This window comes from Plasmodium malariae (genome assembly GCF_900090045.1).
Source record: "Plasmodium malariae genome assembly, chromosome: 2".
NCBI classification, from domain to species: Eukaryota; Apicomplexa; class Aconoidasida; order Haemosporida; family Plasmodiidae; genus Plasmodium; species Plasmodium malariae.
The window spans coordinates 528,103-539,657 of NC_041776.1; the positions used below are offsets into that span (position 1 = coordinate 528,103).

Genomic DNA, 11,555 nt, shown 5'->3' on the forward strand with positions numbered 1-11,555 from the left:
AGAACTTAAAGTTAAGCACAAAACGGACAACGTATACGTGATGTATAGTTCATATAATATATAAATATATACAAATATATGTATATATATATGTACATACATATTAAACTATCCTCATGCATTTAGCATCATATTTGTGCCCCCTTTGAGGGTGAATTAGCTGATCATATATATTCACCACTTATATAATCAGATAAGGGTATTCCTTGAGAAACGGTTTTTCATGATTTTTTATTTTATTTTTTATTTTTATTTGTTTTTTGTTTCATTTTTTGTTTCATTTTTTCATTCTTTATTTATTTAATTATGTCGCAAGAGTACCAGGCATGTTCACATTTCGTGCAACAATTAGTACATTAATTGATATATTTTTTTTTTTTTTTCTTTTTTTAAACTGATATGTTAAGAAAAAAAGAAGAAAGGAAAGTAAAGGTAGGAATAGAAAAAAAAAGAAAGGAATATAAAGTAAAGAGAAAGAGACCCTCCCTCTGCTTCCTGTTCATAGCATGCGAAGTTACTACTTCACTCTAAATAGATTTCATCAGATAAAAAACATTACTATAAAATCATACAAATTAAGGAGCATTTTTATAGTTGATAAAAACAAATTGAATAATTTTTTTTTTTTTATGAACAAAATGGAAGGAGAAAATGCAAATATGAACAATAACTTTATAGATGAAGTAAGTGATAAGAAGAAAGAAAAGAAGGCAAAAAAGCTAGCTGAAAAAGAAATGAAATTAGCAAAAAAAGCAGAAAGAGAAAATTTAAAAAATGAAGCGAACAAAATTTTAGAATACGTATGTGAGGATATTAATAAAGATACCTATGGGTACATCAATATTTCAAGGATTAAAGAAAATAGTGACAACATAAAATTGTATAATTTAGAAGAGATATACAATTTATTAGAAAAGAAGGATTGTATTTACGAAAGTGAGAAGTTGGAGGATGGTACAAATAACATAAATGGTAACGGCAATAGTGATTATAATGATAGTACGGATAATTGTGATAAATTGGGAATGGACATGACGGACAGACAGATGAACAAGTTAGCATATGATGAATTAATGGGAAAAAAAATATGGACAAGGGGAAGGATTCATGATATTAGGAGCAAGGGTTCATTAGCATTTATTATTTTGAGATATAAATTTTACTCATTACAATGTATACTAGATATTAAACATAATAATAATGATAAGAATATGATGAAATGGGTTAGTAACTTATCTTTAGAATCTATCGTAGACATATATGGGAAATTAATTAAGCCAGAAGTACCTATAGATAGTACGAATATAAAATATGAAATTCATATAAATAAAATTTTTTGTATAAGTAGAACAACAAAAGAAATACCTTTTTTATTAAAAGATGCTAATATGAAAGAAACATCTGAAGAGGGTACGATTAAAGTAAATCAAGATAACCGACTCAACAATAGATGTATTGATTTGCGTACATATGCAAATTTTAGTATTTTCGCACTTCAATCACAAATTTGTAAAATTTTTAGAGATTTTTTATATCAACATAATTTTATAGAAATACATACTCCAAAATTATTAGGTGAAAGTAGTGAAGGTGGAGCTAATGCATTCCAGATAAATTATTTTAATCAAAAAGGCTTTTTAGCTCAATCACCACAATTATATAAACAGATGTGTATTAATTCAGGATTTGATCGAGTGTTTGAAATAGCCCCAGTTTTTAGAGCTGAAAATAGTAACACATACAGACACCTATGTGAATATGTATCTTTAGATATTGAAATGACCTATAAATATGATTATATGGAAAATGTTTATTTCTATGATTCTTTATTTAAACATATTTTTAAGCATCTATCCAATTTAGAAAAAAATAAAATGTTTATAAAAATTATAAAAAATCAATACCCAGGGGAAGATTTTAAATGGTTAGAAGTTACACCAATTTTTACTTATATAGAGGCAATAGAGATATTAATAAAACATAATAAATTAAATCTAAAAGAAGAAGAAATTTTAACCTATGATATGACAACAGATATGGAAAAGGAGCTAGGAAAAATTATTAAGGTTTCTCATAATACGGACTATTACATTATTGTTAATTTTCCTTCAGCATTAAGGCCTTTTTATACCATGTATAATGAAAGGGACCCCAAAATTTCAAACTCTTATGATTTTTTTATGAGGGGTGAGGAAATATTATCAGGTTCTCAAAGAATTAGTGATGTTAAATTATTAATAAATAATATAAATCTATTCAAGTTAGATATCAACAAACTGAATTTTTATGTTGATTCCTTTGCGTATTCATCTTACCCACACTCGGGTTGTGGTATAGGACTAGAAAGAGTACTTATGCTTTTCCTTGGTCTAAACAATATCAGAAAAACTTCTCTTTTTCCAAGGGACCCCAAGAGATTAGTGCCGTAAAATGGGAAAAAAGGGGGTTATAAATATATTTGACTTATTCATATATATGAGAAGAAAAAAAAAAAAAAAAAGCAAAAATGTACGTACGAAAAATTGGAAACATTATTGTGTAGTTCACAGCCATTCGGCATACGCTTAATTAAAGGGGAGAGTTTTCCTCATTTGTGCTAACTGCATAACGGTGTGCACCATATACAGAAAAAAATAAAATAAAATAAAATAGTAAACATGCATGACATTTTTTTTTAAAAAAGAGGCACACTTGTATATATATATGTATATGTATATATATATATATATATATATAGAAAGATATATACATTTATATGTTTGTATACGCGAACAATGGCGACCACATTATTGCTACTTTCTTCCATGTGTGAACAGATTTTTTTATTACAGCATTTTCCATTTTGAAAGATTTAAAGTTATGTAAACATTCTTATGTAGCAAAATTTATTAATTTTTTTTATTTTTCTACCTATTTTATTAAAACATTTTTAAGGTTCCTTGTACTAAAAACTGTTCGAGGGGAAGCATTAAAAAATTTAAATAAGAAAATGTATTATGTAAAATTTTTAAAAATTTTACAAGATTTTGCAAAATTCTCTACCAAGGGAGTTTTTCCTACATGATATTCCCCTTTTTCTATTTTTAACCAAACTGGATATACAAGCACATACTTATATATATATATATATATATAAGTATTGTACGTAATTGCATAAGCATATGGATCAATTTTTTTTTTTTTCTGAATAACAAGAAGGTACACACGAGTTCCTTGCTTCTCTCGATTATCCCGATCTACTTTTTGCATGTTTAAAATAAAAAAATAAATAACTTTCTCTTATTTTTACAATTACTAATTTTGTCATGTAATGAAATTTCCATAAGCTTATAATTTTTTTAATTTTTTTTTTTTTTTTTTTTTTGTAAGTATATATAAAAACAAAAGAAAAAATTAAAAATTAATAATGAAACATAAAACGCACACAAAAAAAAAAGAAAAAGAAAAATATATTAACCCACTGTACGAGCAACATCGTACAGAAACCTTAACACGTATCATTCTTTTCATTTTTCAAATGTGTCATATATTAAGACGTAATTTTTTAATATTTTTATTTTGATATAAATGTTTTCTTATTTTTCTCCTTTACATTTTTTTTATTTTCTAAATTGCTTTAATCCGTGTAAGTTTATATATAATTGCAATAATGAATATGTTTCAGCATATTTTTATTTTTTATTTTTAAGTTTTTGGAAGGAATATCTATAGTTAATTACTAACAATTTAGCTAATCAAAAATTTTTTTTTTTTTTTTTTTGTGAAATTAATTATTAACTACGCATAAAGAAAAGGGTAAAATAAAACTGGGAATAGTACAAGTTATATATCTATTCCATTAAGTAATATTTGAGGGTATGTAATACATTGTGAGGAGAGTATATACTCTCATTTTTGTTACCATTCAAAAATATAATGTTTAAAAGGGAAGCTGATTAATACCATGGATAAACACAATCACAGGATTGACAGATTAGGTAGTGGGAGTGGTGAACATATATGGGAAGAAGTAGGTGAAACAGAAGAGAAAGTAGATAAAGTGGTACGGGAAGAGGTTGTTGCAGGGGGAAATACATCAGATGAGGTAGTGAATGACCTAGTGGAGGAAGTAGTAAGTGAAGCAATGAACCAATCGGAAGACGAATCAATAGACGAAACGACACATGAAACGGAAGATGAAACATCAAATGAACCGGTAGGTGGACCGGTAGAAGAACATGTAGAAGAACAAGTAGACGAACCGGTAGAAGAACAGGTAGAACAAGTAGACAAATCGGCAGATGAACCTATAGACAAAGGTGTGGCTAATTCCAACCCAAACTGCAGAAACAGGGAGGACGAAACTCACTCTAGAAATATAAAACACTTTTGTAAATTAAAAAAAAAATACTTGTACCTTAAGAAAAGGGAATATGCATCATTTAGATATAAAAAAAAGAGGAAAAGAAAAAGGAAGGACAGTAAACATCTTTTGAATTCAATTTCAGAAGCATTAAGTCATATAATTAAATATATGAATAAAAAATACGTTAAAATGAAAAGACATTTTAAAAACACCTTTCCTAATTTAAATATTAAACGGTTCTTATATGTGTTGCTATTATATTTACTGATAAATGTAGCATTATTTCTTTTCTCCATATTTATGTATTTCTTTGTGTATTTTTATCTCATTCCACAGAATAAATATATTTATCCTATAGATTTTTCTTTAGCGAGAAATCCCATTGAAGATTATTTAAAGAGTAAAATTTATGATCATGACACAAATTATATGGGGGATAATTCCACTTGTCCTAGCATGAACAAATCGGAAGATTTGTATTTGAAACATTTACATTCTATTAAAAGTGAAATTTTAAATAGTATAAAAAGTAAAGGTACTTGTTGCTGCTCCGAAAAATGGAACAATATGTCATATGATAATATTTTTCCATTTCGATATAAAAGGGAAAGTTATAAAAATAATGAAAAATTACATCTTTTTGATGATGAAATAGAGTATAAATATTTACAAAATAATATATTAATAGGTCAGGCAAATTTTCAAAACGTTTCAAATGAAGAAAAGTCAAACAAGAATGAAAGTTTTTATAAATTTTTTATACCCCTTTCGAGAAAGCAAAAAAAAATAAGTACTCTTAATATAAAAAAAGGTTATAAAATTGACGTTGTTCTAAATTTTTCATATATGAATAATGATTACAACGATAAATTTAGTTTCCTTCAACTAGAAACCGACATTTTTAGCAAAAATGATGATATTATTTTAAGAAAAGAAAAGATGCATATTAATAATAAAAATTATGACTTTATAAATAAATTATATTTATTTCTTAATGCTCCTTTTTATTTTTTTAACGTACTTAATCGCAGAACTACTGAAATAAGTTTAGTGAATGATTATGAATATATGACAGATTTCCACAAAATTAAAATATATATATACCCACCAATACAAATTTATGAAGCTTATGTAGTTGTGCTAGTGTATTCTAATTTCATTTATTATTATATATATAAATACCCTTTTCTCTTTTTTTATGTCTTTATTTTCACATTATCTTCCTTCTTAATTTTTGTAAATACAATCCTTTTCCTTCTAGTAGGATTATATTATTACCTCCTCAATAAAATATGAAAAAAGGAAAAAGAAAAAGGAGAAAAGAAAAAAAAAAAAAAAATAGAAAGCACTCTTAATTTAATGTAGGGAAGAAAGAAGTATACGGGACTTTATACAATTTTTTGTTCACTTCCTCAAACGTTGGTGACGCAAAATTAATTCGAATCAAATATTGCGGAATAAACCCAATAAATAAATTTGAAGACACGGTAATTTTTCACTGCAAAAAGGGGAAAAAAGGAATTTTTGTTTTTCATTGTTCATTGTTCGTGAGTAAAATCGTATATATACATACACACACATACATAATAATATTTTATTTCTTTTGATATGGTAAAATATTCTTTATAGTACATTTTAAAATGATGAAAATGATTTATATATGATAAAAACAATTTTTATATGATGAAATTGATTTTTATATGATGAAATTGATTTTTATATGATGAAATTGATTTTTATATCATAAAAACGATTTTTATATGATGAAATTGATTTTTATATGATGAAATTGATTTTTATATGATGAAATGATTTTGAATGATTATTTTTTATTTTTTCATTTGAAAAAGGAGTATAAACAAAAAGAAACAATCCCAAAGGAAACTACTTTGTCTTAAATCGAACGTTTTAACTTCAAATTTTTTTTTTTATTTTTACCTCCTTTTACAAATTTGCTCGTTTTTTTAAGCCCAATTATAAATATTTTTTTGAGAATTTGTTTGAAAAGGATTTTATGCTTCACTCTGTTTTGTGCATATATAGTAATATATATATGTATATATATATATATGCACCATTTATATATGCATATCCTTTAAGAACTTGTATGGCTAAATGTAATCTGATTGTAAAATAGTTACCCGTAGGACATGTAATAATAATAATATTATATAGTTTTTTCTTTACTGCATTTAAAATTTTTGGTTGATAAAAATTAATACTTGCGAAAACGCAAAATTAATTCATAAAATAAATGAATAACTTAGGGGTAACCCACCTATTACTGTAGTGCAGCAGTAATTTATATGTATATACATATGTGTATATGCAGCGAACATACTTAAATTTTTCCTAACCGCTTTATTGAAGAAAATAGGGAGTTATTAGACATTATTTATATGCTGACTACCATATGAAAAAAGCATTTATTTCATTTGATGTCAATTTTTTTTTCTTTTACTTTTTAAAATTATTTTAAAGTTTAATTCGTTTCAAATATAACTTTGCGGTAAACGGGTTATATAAAATTACTTGTAAAAATTTTTAATTTAAAAATTTCGAAGAGTTAATTCTTTTTGGCTTTTTCCATTTAAAGGCATGTATGTGCATATGTACATACTTAATACGTGATGCATAATACATTTGTACATGCACGTATATGGGTGCCTACAATAAATACATCGAACGTTTCCTTTTTAAGTTAATAACTCTTTTTTAAATAATTGTATCTAACGCTTGGTAGTTTAAGCATGCACGATTAATTGGAAACATTCTTGCATTTTTGATTCATGCTGGTGAATTCGATATTGCTCCTAGTGCTGTTGCTACTCCTACTGTTATTGATTTTTACTGTTATTTTTAATTTTTTTTTTTTGAATACCTTATTAATACATAATTTTTTAAGTTAACCACTTTGGTGTACTTTTTTTGTTACATTTTTTTTTCCGTCATTTTTATTTCGTCATTTTTTTTCCTTCATTTTTTTTTCCTTCATTTTTTTCCTCTTCTTTTCTCGACGAGTGTTTTTTTTATATACCCGAGATTGGTACAGCGTTTCCATTTTCTGTCTCGTTATTTTTCTCTTAGCTTGGCCAACTATTTATTTGACTGAGTGCCTGTCGTTTAACTGGTTCCCCAGTACTGACCTAGCTACCTTCCCCCACCCTCACCACACAAACATACACACACACACTCTACATACGTATGTGTATGGCATAAATGAAGATTCATAACATTGGTGAAGAGTCGATCCATAACATCTGCAGTAGCCAAGTTATATTTACGTTAAGTAGTGTCGTAAAAGAATTAGTGGAAAATTCGATAGATGCAGGTGCAAACGAAATAAAAATAAAACTAGTAGAAAATGGAATAAAATTAATAGAGGTTAATGATAATGGGATAGGAATAAAAAGAGTAAATTTTGAAAATGTTTGTGCTAGACATGCTACATCGAAAATAAGTGAATTTAATGATATACAAAATTCTTTAAATACCTTAGGATTTAGAGGGGAAGCATTAAATTCATTATGTATGTTAAGTGATGTACATATTACTACAAAAAACGATGACTGTAGTGATCATGGTTATTTATTAAAATTTGATAAACTAGGAAAATTATATCATGAGGAGCCAATAGCTAGATTAAGAGGTACTACAGTTAGTTGTGAAAATATTTTTAAAAATATCCCAATAAGAAAAAAAGATTTCATAAAAAATATCAAAACTCAATTATCTGATTTATTACTTTTGATGCAACAATATGCTATAATTTATTATCATATAAAATTTGTTATTTATAATGTGGTTACTATTAAAGGGCATACAAAAAATATGAACTTGCTAATAACAAACGGAAATGAAAATATAAAAAAAAATTTCTATTCTATATATGGGAAAAAAAATATCGGGAATTTAATTGAACTAAATATTGATAATGAAGAATGGAAAATTAGAGGGTATATTAGTGATAACAATAGTGGAAGAAGAGATAAAGATTTACAGTTCTATTATATGAATAGTAGACCTGTACATATATTAAAAAATGTTAATAAAATTATTAACACTATTTATAGAGAATTTAACAGTAGATTATATCCCATTATTATTTGTAATATTCTGGCTGATCCAAAAAATGTAGATGTTAATGTGACACCTGATAAGAGGGAAATATTCTTTACTTTTGAAAACGAAATGTGTGAGCAAATTAAATTAGCGCTTGTTAAGTTACTTACTCCAAAAACCAGTAATCTAATTGATACACAAATTGGTGATTATTTTTTAAAAGTTAACAATATCGCACCCGCCAAAAATAATTATGCAGTGAAAACGGAAAACCATCAAGTGCTTTTAGAAGGGCAATCAAATGGCAATGTTGTTGGTATGAGCAGTTGTGCAAGGGCGCAAAATGGGTTCTTAAAAGAGGAGGATGTGTGTATTGGTAATTCGTATAGTAATGGCAGTGGGAGCGATTATGTTAACGGTGCTAACTACATCAGTGGTAACAATAAATATAGGTGTACTCACGAAGATGGAGCGTCGTACGAAAGAGACGAGGCTCATAGCGCACAGGTGAAAATACTCAATATGTGCGATGCGCATTGCACAAATGGTGAAGTGAAAAATGATAGAAATAACATAACCTTTTCCAATCCTGACTGTTCAGGTAATATGAACAAAGATATGCAGAAAAAAAAATATAAAGATTTGAGCTATCAACAGAATTGTGCTATAAGTGAATATGCTCCTACCACAGTTGTTAAAAGTGATCCAGATAATTATAAGGAATGCAGAAATGTATATTTTCCAACAGATAAGGAACAAAATGATTTTTATGATTCCTCAGGAATTAATGTAAAAAGTGAAAATGATAGCAGAGAAAATAATGTGTACTCCTATTCTTGTGCACAAATTGACCAAACCATTGTAAGTAGTGAAAACATACGTCAAGAAAAGGAACTGTCAAACAATGGCGAAGCGGACTACTGGAGCCAATCGAAACGGATCGAGCGGCCTAATATGCCCACACAAGGTAAAGCTAACAATTACAATTACAACGTGGAAAATGTTCACAGCAACACAGACACATGCTCATATATAAAAGGTGGATATTATGACGACTCCAAGGTTTACGAGTACAAACTGGAAGGCGGTGACAACAACGAGATGTACGAGTATAAACAGGAAGGTGGTGACAACGAGGGGGTATACGAATACAAACTGGAAGGCGGTGACAACGAGGGGGTGTACGAATACAAACTGGAAGGCAATGACAATAAAGGGGTATACGAATACAAACTGGAAGATGGTAACGACGAAGGGGTATACGAACATAAACTGGATAGCGGCAAGAATGAGGGGGTGCATGAGCATAAACTGGATAGGGGAAAGAACGAGGGGGTGTACGAGTACAAATTAAAAAATGAAGAGGAAGAACAAAATAATAGAATAAATGAAAACGGTGAGGACTACTCCTTTGATGATTTAAAAGAGAATATAAGAAACAGCTGTATTAAGAACATTCCTATAGACATTAACATGTATATCAATAGGGAAAAAATGAAGAGGGGTTTTGACTATGATCAAATACATGTAATAAATTTAACAAATAGTGAAAAAATTAAGAATATTATTTTTCATAAAATGAAAGAGGAGGTAAAAGTAAATAATTATTTATGTTTAACAGATGACAAACAGGAAAATGAATATAAAGATTTATTTAATAGTAGTTTAAATCTAAGCGAAAGTAGTAGTACCCGCAATAGTAGTGATATTAATGCCATAAATAACAGTAGTGAAGATATTAACTTTAACAATATTGATGAAAAACAGAAGGACTTATATTTTAAATCAAATTTGTTCGATAAGTTAAAAATATGTGGACAATTTAACAAAGGATTTGTCATATCAAAAATTGATTTATTATATTTTAAAAATAGGAATAACCAAGAGGAGGAGGGAGAATTTAATAAAAATTATGATGGCACAGATTGTTATGAGGAAAAAAATGATAAGAGAAGTAACTATGCTTTATTTATAATAGATCAACATGCAGCTGATGAAAAATCAAACTTTGAAAAATATAATAAAGTATTCACAATGAAATCTCAAAAATTAATAAGTAAAATTGATTTGGAATTAAGTCCTGCACAAATACATATTGTTGAGAAAAATTTTGAAATATTTTTACAAAATGGATTTGAAGTTGAAATAGTTGAAGAACCAATTCATAAAAAAAGAAAAGTAACAGATATTACATCATACACGGAGGAAGAAACACTTATGGAGATAAAAGTGTATTTATTATCATTGCCTGTATTTAATGGGAAAATATTAGAAGTAGTGGATTTTATGTCCCTGTTGCATCATTTAACAGAATATCCCATAACGTATGATAAACATCATTTCGAATTATTCATCAAAAATAAGGATCAACCAAATAAAAAAACAGACACATGGTTTAATTATAACTTCCCGAGACCACAAAAGGTTTGGAGGATCCTGGCATCCAAGTAGGCGCGAGCGCAGGAAAAATGAGCGCACCCAAATTTGTATTTGCATATCCAAATTTGTATTTATACACGTACAATTGCATCTATTCACCTACAATTGCATTTGCGCTCATCTTTTCTCTTATATTCACATTTAAATTTCCCCCCCCCCCCACATCGCAGGGCCTGTCGAAACGCAATTATGGTTGGTAAGACACTAAATATCACAGAGATGATAAAGATAAAAAAAAAGTTGAGTGTACTGAAAAATCCGTGGAACTGCCCCCATGGCAGACCTACGATAAAGTATGTCATAAATGACATTGATATAAAAAACTGTTATAAAAATTACTACTTAAAATTATACGACGAAATTACAAATTTAATAATAACGAAAAATTACGAAGCATACAAATATTTATTTCATAATCATATTTTTTTTTTAATTATGTCTACTAAGCCATTATTGGGCCCAGTTTTAAAGTTTCATTAATTTATGTACGTCCTTTTTTGAAGCAAAAGGGAGCAAAAAGAAAAAAAATAATAAATAAAAGCACAAACGTAAAAAGGAACATAAACAGTTAAAAAAATAAAAGCACAAATAGTAATAGTAACAGCAACTGAAACAGTAACACTACACAAAAATATCGTTCAGCGGTGTACCTATTTAAAACTGCATATAAAATACTTGACATATTTTATTCCATTTCCCGTAATTTACT

General features: G+C 27.7%; 3 protein-coding genes across 3 annotated transcripts; all 3 read left to right on the top strand.

The window, feature by feature from the left end:
- Positions 1-506: 506 nt before the first annotated feature.
- On the top strand, positions 507-2,429 carry PmUG01_02020700 (aspartate--tRNA ligase, putative; the record flags this gene model as incomplete). Its single annotated transcript, XM_029008683.1, has 1 exon — positions 507-2,429. One exon carries the CDS (start codon positions 507-509, stop codon positions 2,427-2,429), a length of 1,923 nt encoding a protein of 640 aa, XP_028860219.1.
- A 1,514-nt stretch (positions 2,430-3,943) lies between these two features.
- On the top strand, positions 3,944-5,641 carry PmUG01_02020800 (conserved Plasmodium protein, unknown function; the record flags this gene model as incomplete). Its single annotated transcript, XM_029008684.1, has 1 exon — positions 3,944-5,641. One exon carries the CDS (start codon positions 3,944-3,946, stop codon positions 5,639-5,641), a length of 1,698 nt encoding a protein of 565 aa, XP_028860220.1.
- A 1,923-nt stretch (positions 5,642-7,564) lies between these two features.
- On the top strand, positions 7,565-11,326 carry PMS1 (DNA mismatch repair protein PMS1, putative; the record flags this gene model as incomplete). The annotated part of the gene is made up of 2 exons (XM_029008686.1): positions 7,565-10,854; positions 11,017-11,326. The coding sequence occupies 2 exons, from the start codon at positions 7,565-7,567 to the stop codon at positions 11,324-11,326; spliced, it is 3,600 nt and encodes a 1,199-aa protein (XP_028860221.1).
- Positions 11,327-11,555: the final 229 nt, after the last annotated feature.